This window comes from Vespa velutina, chromosome 2, assembly GCF_912470025.1.
Source record: "Vespa velutina chromosome 2, iVesVel2.1, whole genome shotgun sequence".
In the NCBI taxonomy this organism is placed as follows: domain Eukaryota; kingdom Metazoa; phylum Arthropoda; class Insecta; order Hymenoptera; family Vespidae; genus Vespa; species Vespa velutina.
Genome location: NC_062189.1, coordinates 367,592 through 382,500, shown reverse-complemented (window position 1 = coordinate 382,500; position 14,909 = coordinate 367,592). Strand labels below are relative to the sequence as shown.

The 14,909-nt window shown below is 34.9% G+C and overlaps 3 protein-coding genes across 18 annotated transcripts in view; 1 reads left to right on the top strand and 2 right to left on the bottom strand.

Annotated features, from left to right (window-relative positions):
* The window catches only part of LOC124946953 (attractin-like protein 1), a 16,876-nt gene extending 12,711 nt beyond the window's left edge, over positions 1 to 4,165 (bottom strand). The window contains exon 1 of one of the 3 annotated variants that reach the window (XM_047488424.1): positions 3,529 to 4,165. In XM_047488424.1, the coding sequence (XP_047344380.1) occupies positions 3,529 to 3,860 (332 nt within the window). In that variant the 5' untranslated portion in view covers positions 3,861 to 4,165. The remainder of the gene's footprint in view (positions 1 to 3,528) is intronic. The other 2 variants (XM_047488422.1, XM_047488423.1) reach the window with 2 other exon arrangements.
* Positions 3,040 to 8,462, top strand: LOC124946967 (N-acetyl-D-glucosamine kinase). Of its 12 annotated transcripts, none has more exons than XM_047488490.1 (8): positions 3,040 to 3,296; positions 3,634 to 5,061; positions 5,558 to 5,750; positions 5,949 to 6,033; positions 6,109 to 6,207; positions 6,278 to 6,530; positions 6,605 to 6,903; positions 6,985 to 8,462. In XM_047488490.1, exons 3-8 carry the CDS (start codon positions 5,647 to 5,649, stop codon positions 7,324 to 7,326), a joined length of 1,182 nt encoding a protein of 393 aa, XP_047344446.1. In that variant the 5' UTR covers positions 3,040 to 3,296; positions 3,634 to 5,061; positions 5,558 to 5,646; the 3' UTR covers positions 7,327 to 8,462. The 12 variants fall into 12 exon arrangements, with proteins under 12 accessions (XP_047344446.1, XP_047344448.1, XP_047344453.1 ...); XM_047488491.1 differs by lacking the exon at positions 3,040 to 3,296 and adding an exon at positions 3,310 to 3,498; XM_047488488.1 differs by lacking the exon at positions 3,040 to 3,296 and adding an exon at positions 3,310 to 3,517.
* On the bottom strand, positions 7,751 to 14,882 carry LOC124946958 (nuclear hormone receptor HR96). 3 transcript variants are annotated; one of them, XM_047488434.1, is made up of 6 exons: positions 12,903 to 14,882; positions 12,607 to 12,807; positions 11,123 to 12,474; positions 10,822 to 11,038; positions 10,301 to 10,720; positions 8,349 to 10,207 (listed from the first exon to the last, which is right to left on the bottom strand). In XM_047488434.1, exons 2-6 carry the CDS (start codon positions 12,742 to 12,744, stop codon positions 10,010 to 10,012), a joined length of 2,325 nt encoding a protein of 774 aa, XP_047344390.1. In that variant the 5' UTR covers positions 12,745 to 12,807; positions 12,903 to 14,882; the 3' UTR covers positions 8,349 to 10,009. The 3 variants fall into 3 exon arrangements, with proteins under 3 accessions (XP_047344391.1, XP_047344390.1, XP_047344389.1); XM_047488433.1 differs by having other exon boundaries at positions 12,607 to 12,804; XM_047488435.1 differs by lacking the exon at positions 8,349 to 10,207 and adding an exon at positions 7,751 to 7,900 and having other exon boundaries at positions 10,450 to 10,720; positions 12,607 to 14,882.
* Positions 14,883 to 14,909: the final 27 nt, after the last annotated feature.

The following is a 14,909-nucleotide window of genomic DNA, read 5'->3' as shown; positions in this document are numbered from 1 at the left end:
GAGGGTGAGAATTGTACGATAGCGGGAGAATAGCTTTTACGTTTCACTGATTGTATCTAATTAAAAATGATATCAATTATATAATTGTGTCATATAAATTCGAACGAGATCAAGCTCTGTAATATACCTCGATGATATATAATATATATATATATATATATATATATATATATATATACATATATATACCTGTTTACAGCTTACATCGATAAAGAAGAAACTTTGCGAGAAGAAGTGACATTTTGGAATGCTTTCCAATTTCGCCAAGACCACACGCGCGGCTCTTTGAAACGTCTATACATATGTACATACTAGGTGTGGGCTATTCGAGAAGGTGACGACGTATACCAATAGAAATGCGAAACCACCAGAGATTAAATCCCACGAGCAATAAACGTGAACGATTAGAATTATTTCGGAAGTCTAACAATCGGAATTTATAAGAGGCAAATCTTTTTTCCTGAAATAAATAAGAAAGAAAGAAAACAAAAAAAAAAAAAAAATAAGCAAGAAGAAAAATGAAAATAGACATGAGAAAAATAACAAAAAAACAAACGGTTGAAAAAATCAAGATAAGCTCTCTGGAGTTATACGTATACTCGTTTCTACGCGCGCGCGCGCGCGCGCGCTTGTTCCGGCTTGCCTGGTCTGTATAATAGATAACATCGTGAATCTGTCTTTCCTAAATATTTTAGGAAAGAACAGGACTTGTATACGATATCGATTCGAGAAATAAAATATATAAACTCATGTACATTATTTAATGACCCGAATTATGCTTATCCTTATACGCGCACGTATTTAGGTACGTAGATAAAAATTGAAAAAAAAAAGAAAAAAAGAGAGAGAGAAAGAGAGGAACACATTATCCTTTTTTTATTTATTTATCCCTTTTTTTTCTCACTTTTTTTTTGTTAGCTCTTTAATATATACGCGTTATATCTTGTCCTCGCAGAAATGTACAAAATCGTTTCACTAATGCGGCTAAAAAGAATTTTTCGAATAATCATTTTCTAATCGTCGCATAGGTACGCGGCTTATCGCGTTCTCGCATTCCCTCCGGCATTCCCTTATCCTTCCGTATCGAAAGAAAATTCGTAATATCATGCGCGTTACAAGTGACTTTTCTTATCATAAAACGATCTTTGTACCTCCTTCTCTCTTGTTTCTTTCTTTTACTTTGACCACACGCTTTGACAATAAATAAGAAATTTGTACGATTGCGTAGGATGCGCGAATGATATAGAATCCTGATAAAAAAAAATATAAGTATTTGTAAATTTGAAATAATTTCATGGTAAGAATCGAGAATCTCGGTTCGCAAGGAAACGAAAGAGAGATTTCTTCGAGGATAATAAAAGTTAAGATAGGTATGGGAAGAATTTTGTTAAAAAATTCTTTTCTCCCGAGATACATGTATATACAGGTAGAACAGACGTCGTTAAAGCCAACGCGAAGTCGAGTTTTCGATTACGCGACGTGCCGATCAATCATTCCCGTAGAACGAAATGTCACCGAGTCACGATCGTAAGCTTGGATTAATTCGTAAAGGATGTAAAGAAAATCTAGTAATATGGCCCTTTTTACATCGACATAAGCCGCGTAAATAGATATTGTCAGCGTCGAAGCTTCAATGAAATTCATTTATCGAATTTAAAAGTTTAATCGAGCTTAACAAATTGTATCGTCATTGACGAACTCGTTCGGCTGTTCTTGAATTTCTTAACACGTTTGATTATGAAAATAATATTATCGCGCCTCTAAAAGATAAATTAACTAAGGCAAAAAAGGGAAAGTCGATAAACTGGCGATCAGTTTGGCGCGAAAGGTTCGAAGAAACTTATTTAAATTAAACGCGCGAATACGATCAAAAGTTTCGCCAAGGGCAGTTTTCATTTCGTTCCGATGACCGATAAAATTTCTGTCTCGGTGCGGCCGACTTCATAGAAATTGGATTTTCAACGTGTCGCATAGACGATCCTTGACAGCGACCGAAACCGTATTCTCCCTGTCAACTTTAAAACCGTACGATCGATCGACGTCCGATCTTATCGTCTAATCTCGACTCTGCAAAGAGTTTCTACTTGCTCGTTCGGTTTAAATCGAGTTACCTAGTCACATTATCATGTGCCGTTAGAAGGCAATTTTGATTCATTCGTTCGCTACTTTACGCATTTTTATTACAACAAATCCTATTTCAATCCCGTTCAATCGATTTTGCTCGGATACGAACTCGCAATCGATTCTTCGTGCGTAATAGTCGAACGATAATCGACGAGCTTTCACGAATTTCGTAAAAGGATTTATCCGTATAAAAAATAGATTGCAAGAAAAAATAGACGAGAGAGAGAGAGAGAGAGAGAGAGAGAGAGAGACATTCTATTTCTACGAACAGCGACTGCGTAGATTTCGTTCCTTGACGACAAAATTTCGCGTCTTGATTTTTCTACGTTTTATTTACGTATGCACGTAAGAGGTTAATCGATCGAAACGGGTAGGTCGAACAGAACAGAACAAGTGGAATCGATAATTTCCAAGCCTCGCGACAAACCAACCGAAACGTCCTATCTACGTACCAAAGAGAGTTGTACCGGTAGTGTAACTAACTTGCTCCTAACTTATTCGAAACCCACACGCAGGAGTAAGGAGATCGATCGATCGACCATAAGGAAGAAAAAAGAAAAAGGGCGGTAAAATATAGCTTTTCAAATTTCGCGCCTTTTTCGAGTTGTACGGAGTAATATGGCGCTTACTGCGAATGTAACAAGGAGTGCTGAGATAAATGAATTTTTATGAGAAATAGAGAGAAATGGATGAACCGGATGAATCGAGTCGATGATCGAAAAAGTTTCCGGCGGTGAGTATTTTGCGCGCGGTCACTGTCACCAACGGCGTACCGACATTATTCTCGACATCGAGGATGTCAACCGACGGTAGTCCAGACAATGACCGACCATCTCCCTCTCTCCCTCCCTCCCTCCCTCCCTCCATCCCTCTAACCCCTAATTTCCTCCCACTCAAGAGGCATGGCCTGAAAAACGCACGAGACAGGCACGAGAGCGATTAAAGCGGAGTATCGCGAGAGAACGTGTCGCGAGTTTATTTACGGGGTCTAATCGTATGATATAAACTAAGGGGGACAGAGAGAGGGAAAAAGAGAGATGTTCCAAAAGTATCCGGCAAACGATCGAACGAAGAGCTAGAAGAAGGACGCAGCAAAGAAGAGTCAGAACACTCTAGGGAGTCCCGTTTTGTGCACTTGACACGTAGCGACACGTAGACGGCGTTGCTACAGAGTAAGTAAGAGAGAGCGAGAGAGAGCGAGAGAGAGAGAGAGAGAGAGAAAGGAAGAGGGAGTGAAGGAGAGAGAGAAAGAGAGAGGGCGAACGTGAAAAAAGGAAGACCAGAGAATGCAGGAGTTTACTTGGAGATTAGAGATTTGCGCGTCCCAAAGAACCGAGCAAATAAAATAACGTTTAATAATATCAAGTGGAAAAGGTATCGCATTAAGAAAGAGGTAACTCCTACCTGACTTTGCCACCGCAGAATTGGCAAGCCGGACCCTGCCATCCCTCGCGACACAAGCAAGTACCATTGACGCAATCCCCGTTGATGCAGCTCTCGCTGTCGCAGCTCGGTTCCGTCGTCGTCGTCGTCGTCGATGAGGAGGAGGAGGCCGCCGTAAGGTGCAGGAGCCAACAGCAGAGCAACGCCGCCCACCAGAGCGGAGGCAAGCATGGCAACGTGATCGCACCGCACTCTTGAAAGCGTGTCAGCTCTACTTGCCGTGAAGGCCGACGACGTTTCCGACGGTACTTTGACTTATACAGAAACAAAAACATCTGCACGATCTCTGCCATTTTGATAGGCTTCCATGTCAGAGACAATGGCCGACGGCGACGCACCGAAGAAGAAGAAGACACATACGGAAGATGAATGCACTTTCGCCTCTTTCGAGCGCGACGGTTAACCGTTACTGGCACACTCGTCGTCCCTCGATCGTTCTTGCCTTCTCTGGATCTCGCGCGCTGCTTCTCCACCGCTCACGATCCCTCTTTTCCGCTCGCGCCGCCCTTCCACTTTCGCACCGTGGTACTGTCTGTACATGCTGTGTCTCTTCGGACAACGACGACGGCGGCGGCGGCGGCGGCGGCGGCGACGGCGGCGGCGGCGGCAGCGGCGGCTACCCTTCGCCGGCCCTCGATCACGAGCGCCCTCTACAAACTCCGAACTCATCCGAATAATGTCGAATCTTTCCGATCGTCTATCTCCTTCTACCCGAAATACCCGCTATTTTTTTCAATCCAAGCGTTCGCCGACACTATTCTATTCTATTATCTCCTTTCGACTAATTTTCTACATATATGGAATAATATCATTTTCAACGCTTTTATTTCACATCCATACATATTATCGTCGATCGATCGATATCCATCTCTTATTTACGTACGTACGTATATTTGTTTAATATCGTTGATACGCCTCGATCTGAAATAAACTAATAAAACGTGCTCGTTTCTACGACGAATCTAATCAAAATATAAATTATTGAGATATATGACCTGAACGTGAATGTTATCGATCGAGCGACGTTTTCCTCGTACTCCGTCTGAACGCGTCGCATACGTCCAAATGAAAACTCTTACTGACGGATCGGTAAACTTCGTGAACATTCGTACCGATAATAGTAAAAGATCATTGGACCGATCTCCAACGTTTCTCTCCGTAATAATTTACGGCAATAAATGACGTCACGCGTATAACCAACAACGCGCTCACTCTGATATGATTCTGAGTAGCATGCTGCCAGTAATGAAAGGAACCGCCACTCGACGCGTATTTCCTCGACGGTTTTTACTATTTTTTGTAACTAACAAGCTTATCGCTATCATACTTACGACGCATGAATTCCTTTTCCTAACTATTTTTCCATTAGTTGTTATCGTATCTGAAAAAAGGAAAAAATCCTTTTATTATAAAAATTACCGCGAAATATTGACGGATTCTCGATATTCCGAAGCATATGTACATTTTTCACGACAAAGATGTCGAACGTTTAACGTAAGTTCATTTTTAACATATCGTGTTTATTTTTGCGTGACACTACAATGTATCTATGTACAAACACACACGCACACACACACACACGCGCGCGCGCGCGCTCATATATATATATATATATATATATCTGACACTACATATATCTATGTGTTATATGGGCATACGTGAAACGAACAAAGTTGCGAAGAACAAAAAAAAAGAATATCGTAAATGTATAAACAAAATTTTTTATATGCAATCGTTTCGGCATATTTTTCGGCAAATCTTCGTCTAAATTTCTTTTATATAAATTTTATCTAAATTTATTATTTTCTCTTTTCTTTTCGCAAAATTCCTCGGTATTCTTTAAAAATAATGTCTGTTCGCGCGTGCAATTAATTACTATACCGTTGAAAAATGCCTGAAAGATCGTTCTTTTATTAACTCGTAAAATACATCGAAAGAAATAGAAAGAATTATTATAATTCTATAAGCTAATCTAAAAAAAAAATGGCAGGAAAGAAGAAAGGTGGAAGAGGTAAAAAAGGAAGGAAAGAAACGAAAATAATTGACGAGTATCAACTCCGTCGCGATTTAAGAGGGAGAATGGAAACGGAGGATTTAAATATGGACGAAGAAATTGAAGAAAAACTACCTGAAAAAGTAGCCGCGGAAGTTTCTTCAGAAATTAAAATCGGTGGTATAGAGGGGTAAATTTTCTAAACGAAATTAATTACACATTTACGATAGAAATTAAATATTTGTCTAAGAATAATCTTAAATATAATCTTTCGAGTATATAATGAATACTTGTAAATATATATAAGAGAAGGAAGATTATAATAATGAAACAAAAAAAAAAAAAAAAATATCAAAATACATATATCTTCCTTACTTTTCATTTATAGAGGGGGTACGTATTCCACGCTTGTAATACTCAATCATAAAGGTGAAAAATTGATAGAAATTAAGGGCCCCGATACCAATCATTGGGTAATTATAGTCGTGATATATCTAAAAATAATATTCCGATTAATAAGTAAATTTAACGTTACGAATGTAAATTAGATTCTTGGGATAGAAGAAACGGCCGCTAGGATTAACGCGATGATCGAGCATGGCAAAGAACTATTGGATATACCGAAAACGGTTCCCTTGGACTGCGTGGTATTTATTTCACGTATGAGATAATTGTAAATGATAGTAACAATGTACATTTTATTCGATAAATTTGTAGGGTCTAAGCTTAAGCGGTTGCGAGGAAGAGACTACCAATAATCTTCTAATTAATATACTTCTAAAGGAATATCCAAATGCTGCTAAAGATTATTGCGTTAGTTCTGACACGTTAGGTAGTCTCAGAACTGGTTTGGAGAACGGTGGGATCGTACTAATCGCTGGAACAGGAAGTAATGCCCTACTGATTAATCCGGATGGAAAATCTCATGGATGCGGTGGATGGGGTTATATGATGGGAGACGAAGGCAGCGGTAAATATATAAATCGAAATTAATGAATTTTCTTACGCGTTATATTATTAAGAGAATCAATTTCTTACTCGTAGCGTATTGGATCGCACATCGAGCCTGCAAATACGTTTTCGACGACATAGACGACCTAGTGAAGTCTCCTCATCCTATTTCTTATATCTGGCCGGCGATGAGAGACTTTTTTCAAGTGAAAGACAGAGCAGACATATTACCGTGTTTGTATTCGAATTTCGACAAGAGTAAATTCTCCTTGTTCGCTAAGGAAATCGCAATTGGTTGTGAGAAAGAAGATCCTCTTTGTCTTGCCATCTTTGAAGAAACCGGTCGACTTCTCGCTCGACATATCGTGGCACTTTCCAAGAAAGCCCATAACGTGAGTTTCGATTAACAAAAATATTCTTACCTTAGTCAAATTCCACTTAACGTCATATATATATATCGTCCTATTTTTTAGGATCTTAAACTATGTCATGGCGGTCTTAAAACGATATGCGTTGGATCCGTTTGGAAATCGTGGAAATTCATGAAGGAAGGTTTCATGGATGAAATTCACAGTGGATTGGTCGTCGATGAACTTAGCCTTCTCAATCTAACGGCTACGTCCGCGTTGGGATCGTCCTATCTAGCTGCTGAAAAGATCGATTGCCCTTTCGTTAAGTCTTACGACGAAAACGTACAAGTCTTTTTCCATTATAAACGCGATAATTACGGTAAAATAGAAAATTCACAACGAACTCGACAGTGCATAAAAAATGATAATGATAAAAGTATTAAAATAGTTACAACTACTTGTTAAATTAGAATAATTAATATTTCTATCCGAGGTAATTGAAGGTTACATCGTTAAGAAACTAATGATATCTATTTAACGACTTCTAAAGACTGCAATATTTCTACAGTTGTAACAGTCATACAAAATGAATAAAACATTTTAATAAGAATTTATCACTGCGATCGTTTTATCGTTTGATAGAAATTTAACGCCAAATATTTACGTAATAATTATAATTATAATTTAAGAGTATAAAAAAAAAATTCAGTTTAAAAAATTGAAGTACGATTCGGACGTGGCGCCAAGAATGCAGCTTTTAAAATGTACAAAATTAAAATGTCTTTTTTAACCTGTAATTGATTTCATTCGAAATTTCGTAACTTTTTAAAGGAAATGGGAATAAAAAAACTTTGGGATGCCTTTTGGGAATGCATATATCAGGCAGCTGGAGTTATCGTTAAAATCATACTTTATTTTATTCTTTTTCTACTCAGTTTAATATTCTTTATCGCATCCACGGCTGCAACTGTATTTTTTGTCCTATATCTTCTCGGATATGTAACGATGGAAAATGACGAACATAGGCAATCATAGATAACTGAAAAAGAAACAGGTATATATATAATGATAATAATATATATATATATATATACATATGGATCCATACATATGCGTAACACTCCATACTTAGCGTAAAGGCTACGTAAATAATTTTCATCGAGTTAAAATACTTCCCATTTAAATCTTTATAAAAATTTTCCAGAGAGATCCTTTAAAAATTCGATATAAAAGCATTTTAGTTTATAAATGTGAAAAAATACAATGAAGTGAAACAATTATTACCAAGAAGAAAAAGTTATTCTTCGTTGCGCTGCGTAGTCTTATATATATATATATATATATAAAGGGCAGACGATGAAATACAAGGAATTACAGGCTAATATTTGAGGGCGCTATTCGCAATTATCGCGAAATTTTTAAATTACTATAAGCATGCGGTACTATAAACATACTGCACGCGATACTTGAAATAACATCAACAATGATATTGTATGAAAAATATATTCATGTAAGCGTATCACAATATCTCGTGTACATTATAACATTTATAACTTGTACACATATCATTTAATTATAACTCTTCTTTTCGTTTTTTCTAAGTTTTACAATTCCTTTCTTACTTTCATTCTTATACCAAGGACTGAGTTCAAACAATTTTATTCTTTATCTTTCAAACTGCATAGCAGCAATATCATAACTGAACATATAGAATCAGCTATTTATGAACACAGGTCTTGGTAAATGTCACAATACTCATATCAAATATAAATTTATAGGTTTCTTCTTTTTCGCGTTAAAATTCATATAAAGAATCGATGATGAACTAATCTGTACATAATGACATAAGAATATCTCATTTCTGTTCAATCTTTTAGATACATATTTTAAAGCATACGTTTCTTTCTATTTATATTTATACCAACTTATAGATTCCAATATGAGAAGAATAATTTTATGAAATAAAATCATTTTGAATAAGTTTTATGATTACTTTTAGTCTTTCAAAGCCGTTCATTGTTTAAAATATAATTGGATATTTAGTACCATACTTTTAAATATTATCCTATATTAACGACAAGTTTGTCATATTGAATGACATTAAATATCTTGTTTCCTCGAAATACATAGAAATTTCTTCAAATTATTTCGCTTGACAGCTGCCATATCGCATGATTGCTTATTTTTTACAACAAAGTAAATACATTCACTTTTAGAAAATCTCGGTCTTTTATACATTCATAAAGATACATCTATATTCTATTTTTTCTTTTATATGTATATAGATAATTTTTTTCTTTTTTCTTTTTTTTCCTTTTTTTTGAAATATTCGAAATTTTATTTTTACAGAATTCGCATGACTCAAACTTTTCTCTGCTTTAATGCAAGTAAATTTTCTGTATTAAACGTTTCAATTACGATTATGCATCGGAATTTTGAAAGCGTCATTAATTATCGAAAACATTGTAATTTTGTTTGTATCTATCATGTAAAAAAACATTAATCGACATATATATATATATATATATATATATATCTTCTTATTACTTTAAAAAAATAATTTAGATAAATAAGATATTGTCATTGAACATGTCATAAGATACATTCACTTGTGCTTAAAATTTTATTACATTTCTGATGATGTCATCCTGTTAAGTGACTAGCCAAAGTAATGCTTCCCTACATGGTTACATTTGTCTTGTTTCATTCTTTGAATGTAATTGAACTTAACACTATGTAATACGTTTAAAGCAGTTGGTTGCATGTTTCTCAAAAATATGTGAACATTGTATTTTTAACAAAAGACATTGCACTCTCTTCAATATAATAATAATAATAATAATAATAATAATAATAATAATAATAATAATAATAATAATAATAATAATAATAATAATAATAATAATAATGATAATAATAATAATAATAATAATAATAATAATAATAATAATAATAATAACAATGCTATAATATAATAAAAAAGATATTTATGGTCATAACCAGTTTAATAAGAATGACACCTACTCAATTTGATCACAGTATTTTCATATAAGGCTTCATTAAGAATTGATATAGAATTATCTATTTTCTATTTCTCCGATAATAAGCTATGAGGTAAGAATCAGTAAAAGTATGCAAGATGTTAATATCAGTGCTTTAAGTCGAATATTTCTATAAGTAATGGCTCTACGCTAGATGGATTTACATTTAAATAAACGTTAACAACCTCGTCATTCAATCTATGGAGTTCAGAAATCTTTTGAATTAATTTTAAAAAAGTGGACTTAGCTTCACAACCTGGATAAACGCTTTCCAAGTATCGTCTCAGAAGATAATAATACGAATTCTGTAAATGGAAAATAAACAAAAGGAAGAACGTTATGAAATTGTTTAGTATAATTAGCTCTCTCCTGAAATTTTTTAATATGCATTTACTTACCTGCTCCAACTTAATTACATCACTGTGTACAACTTTTGGTCTATCAGGTGTGAATAGAGCAATTGCACTTAGAATTAAAATTATATTTTCATCTCTCCATCGTGGATCAAACGTTCTAACAAATTTTGCATGTTCAGCATACAAATTACCTTTTGCTTCCTTTAAAACATCAACTTTTATATTTGACATTCTTTCTTGGCTATGAGGTATCTTCCACATATCTTTATCCGGATCGTAATTAAGCGCCGATCTTAGGATCATCATTTCTGTACATCCCCCTTTCAAAAGGGCCAATTGATCTTCCTGGCACATATTCTTAAAAGCATTCATCTTTTTGGACATTTTTATAAGACGTCGTATTGCTATAGCTGTTAAATTGATAACGTCCAATAACATAGGATCGGATTGGCCGAAACTTCCCTACAAAATAAATTGTAACAATTAACGATTAACAGACAGAGATTGGTATACATTAAGGAATCCTTATAATAATTTAATTTTAATATCCAATAAGGAATTACTTTAAATTTGCATTCTTCTCCAACTAAGTTTGTTATATCATCATCTAATGGAGCTAATAGCGCTTTATTAGCTACTATTAATTCATTTAACTTTGCTCTTTCAGCATCGTTTAGCTCTCTGGTGCTTTGATTCCCACCAAGAGCGGAATATGCTGAAAATTCCAATTTAATAGCTTCACACAATATCGATTCGATCGAATTGGCAGCAATAGGTATTCTAAAAAATAATTTATACATTATTAATAAAGTGATTTATACAAGGCCTTTCAAAAATAATTAAATCAAATAAATATTTATCCACCTTTGAACATCTTGAAGTACATCTTTAGTAACGTCAGCCGTCATTTTATTCATAGTTGAATCTGCTGCATCTTTATTTTTGTAATTTACAGTATTTTTATACGTTATTAGATCCGTTAAGATTGGATTTTCCACGTGACATTGTTTGCTCTTGCATTGGTGTTTACTTGTAGCAACGGAAACGTGCTCTTCCATCGTGTCTTCTCCTTGGTGAGAGCTTAAATGATCCACAGGATCTGCATCATTATTATCTATACTATTTTCTTTAAAAAATTGCGATATTTGCGGATCCGCCGCTAATCTATTGACCAGTACCGGATCCGTCATGATCTTCAAAATTAAATTTCTATCTTGAAAGATTTTTGCAACTAGATGAGGATTGTTGACAAATTTCATAACCAGTCCTGGATTTTGCGTAAATTTATTAACTAAATCGTTCCCTTTGGGGCACATTTCTTTTGGCCTCTGACATGCTGTAGTCTCTTCGGTAAACGTTTGTACATTAGTATGAGAAATGGGACTTAAATTCAATTGCGTAGCTTCTACATTCGAGGTACAGTCAATGAATGTAGAGGGACCACTTTCAGGGCTCTGTTCGTACTTGCAATAACTTGTCGTACTGTCTTCGTACTCGTGCGTATAGCGTGGCGACTGATTGCTCGAATTACCAAAATTGGAATCAAATTCTAACAAATTCTGGTCAAACTTTCGTGAACTTATGGACATACTTTTGTCATTTCCCGCAGATCGAGATGCAAGATCAAATTCATTGTACCTTGTTCGACTTTGTATAGGCGAATGAGATGTTTCTATTCTTCTAGTAGAGTCCACATCCGCGTTAGGTTCATCGTATTGGGAGATTAACTCGTACTTAACAAAGTTACATTTATTACTATAAGAGTCCTTTAGCATATCTAAAGTTTTAGATCCTGTTATATTTCCACTTTCCGGTGGGCTAGATGGACTTGGAACGCTAGCTGCAGTAACCGGACTCATATTCTCCATAGGATTTTGCCTACCCGCATCTAAGTCTGCATACTTCTTGTCGGACTCCCAAAAGTACGTATCGGATACAGTAGATGCAACTGAATTCATTGACATAGCTGTATCCTCAAAGGTACAATCTTCCACGCAATCCTTCTTAATTTTAGAAGCTTTAACGTTATCCGATTGAGGCCGCTTCTTTGCACGATTCTGTTCTATCTTCTGACGCTTTAAAACCTTGTCCTCTTCAGACATGATGTATTCCTTACGCATACCAATACTGAAACACTTATCCAAGCGGCATTTTTGACAAAAACGTCTAGTCACTGGTGTGATGCTACAATTTTCTGTAAAAGGACACCGGAAATCCTATAAGAAAAGAGAAAAAAAAAAGAAAATGAAAATGACATTGTAAAGCAATTTCATAAGAAAAGGAAGTAATAATGATAATAATATCGGTGATACGTTAAACGATCATTCGCGAATCTAAAAGTTTGTCACCTTATTTTTAAGTGCGTTTCTCCTGAAGAAGGCCTTACAACTTTCACAAGAGACCGCATTGAAATTGTATCCCAAGGCGCGATCGCCGCAAACACCGCATATCTTGTTGGCTTCTCTCGCCGGTTGTTCATCTTCCATTTCTCGTGAATGCACGGTTTACCAAGCGATTAGCACCTCTTATCTAACGCACCATTATCCCTGCTTGAAATAGCATTTTTTTCACTGACTGATTCATGTCAAACATGATATATTTTATAATTGTTATTGTCGCGTAACCACGTCGACGACAGTCTTACTCGTCTATTACTTTCTTCAGGAACCCGCCAGCATCTTTGCTCCAACGCCCCGGATCTACGAGATGCTGCTTGAAAAGGTTTAAGTGATAAACCAAATAAAGTGCTCAATTGGTAGTCACTTGGGAGTTGTTAACGGGGCGGTGCGCATAAACCTGTCATACACGTATCGCCCAGTTCTCCGCCACATCGCTCACTTCTCTTTCCCCCACCCCCGCTCATTTTTATCTAGTTTCTCTTTCTTTTTTTTTTTTTTTTTCTTTTTCTTTTTCTTTTTCTTTTTCTTCTTTTTTCAATCGAACGCGTCGTCGAACATGCTTTCGATATTACGCAGCCGTGGTCTGCGATATCGGTTAAGGCGCATAGGTCATAAGAAAATGTAAAAGAGCCGAGAGAGGATACTACAATACAGTATTTCGTAACAATTTATTTATTATACTATATCGCGTTATTAAAGATTTCTTTATTATCAAAGTTGTGCCTTGCGAGAGTTCTTTGTTCAAACGGAAACGTATCTTTTACGACGTATCTATCCCTAGTTTCTTCTACTTTTCTCAACTTTGCATACTTATTTATCTTTAGATATTATAGAGGTTATAATTTTTCGAGCGTGACCATTGAAGAGAAAAGAGAAAGAACTTTCAAAGCGTATCTTATAGGTTTAATTAAAACTGAAATCGAATTGATTTATTCAAATATGATCAAAGAGTATGCTTTTATAAAAGATATGAATGGTGACGGCGATTAAAATAGTGACAATGATATTAAATAAGAACGTGAAAACGTAGCCATATTGCTATTACAATCGACTCTATTCGCGATTCAGATTCTCGCTTCAGATTCGATATAATCGTAAACTATTATTTATTTATTCGATCGTACCGATATAATCGACCAGAGATACATGACTTTTTCTATTTTCAAAAGATTAATAATCACATTGTATTGAAGACAATTCTTCATAGAACGATAATTTCAATAGGATATTCTTCTAGAGATTAAACGTGAAAATACGTGAACATGTTTTCGAAAGGATCTTTTAAAAATCATTATAATAATATACAAGACGTAAGTAATACACTTACGGCAATACGTCGATATCTTGCAACGATCTTATCGATAAATGAAATGATGTAAAAAGTCGATGGTTTCGTTGAGCAGGGCTTTGTTTGATACAAAAATCAGACTACGTAATATTTTTGATTATAAGTACGGCACAGGTGGTTATCACATAAGAGATATCAAAATTTGTACAATCGCTTCTTTTCGTTGGCTCTTAAAGGATATACTCATAAATGTATCTTTTACCTTATTGTTACGATCTATCTATCTACACGTTACACGAATCGAATTGATTCAGTTATCAATGTATTACTCTAATACTGATATCATTATCATTCAATTCTGGGAATATAACTAGATAAATACGAAACGAATTATTCGACGATCATTAATTTACAAAAATTAATATTATTTATATACGCCTGTATATAATAATGTTTCAACCATTATCGCGTTCGTCGATATACATAGATTAAAGTAAAAAAAAAGAAAGTAGATCTAAAGAAAACTTCATTATTCCATTTTTTCAGATATCTATATATATACATACACACATACATATATATATATATATATATATATATATATATCAAAATATACTAGAGAATTATATTTTATACGATTGTACAAATATGCAATATCCAGATCTAAATATTCGTTACGTTTTGACTTAACCTATACGTATAAATTTGTGTCTTGTAAATCTCTGAAAATATTAAATACTATCACGATTCTATCGCATTTCTTAATAAGAATATCAATTTATAAAATACAATTGTAAATCGCATGTAAATATACATATCTTATTTGGTTTAATCGATATGTCGTATCATCAAAGGCACACATGATAATACTAAGAGGAGTAACACTTAACGATATGTAAAAAGATACATAAAAAATATATGTGTGTGTGTGTGTGTGTGTGTGTGTGCGTGCGTGTGCGCGCGC

Excerpts from the sequence above, each read along its gene's own strand:
- LOC124946958 (XM_047488434.1), bottom strand. The coding sequence starts at position 12,744 with ATGGAAGATGAACAACCGGCGAGAGAAGCCAACAAGATATGCGGTGTT. Across the intron at positions 10,721-10,821 it reads GAGAAGAATGCAAATTTAAA|GGAAGTTTCGGCCAATCCGA; the intron begins GTAATTCCTTAT and ends TTTATTTTGTAG. Across the intron at positions 10,208-10,300 it reads ATGTAATTAAGTTGGAGCAG|AATTCGTATTATTATCTTCT; the intron begins GTAAGTAAATGC and ends TTCCATTTACAG.
- LOC124946967 (XM_047488485.1), top strand. The coding sequence starts at position 5,551 with ATGGCAGGAAAGAAGAAAGGTGGAAGAGGTAAAAAAGGAAGGAAAGAA. Across the intron at positions 5,751-5,948 it reads AAAATCGGTGGTATAGAGGG|AGGGGGTACGTATTCCACGC; the intron begins GTAAATTTTCTA and ends TTTCATTTATAG. Across the intron at positions 6,904-6,984 it reads TTTCCAAGAAAGCCCATAAC|GATCTTAAACTATGTCATGG; the intron begins GTGAGTTTCGAT and ends CCTATTTTTTAG.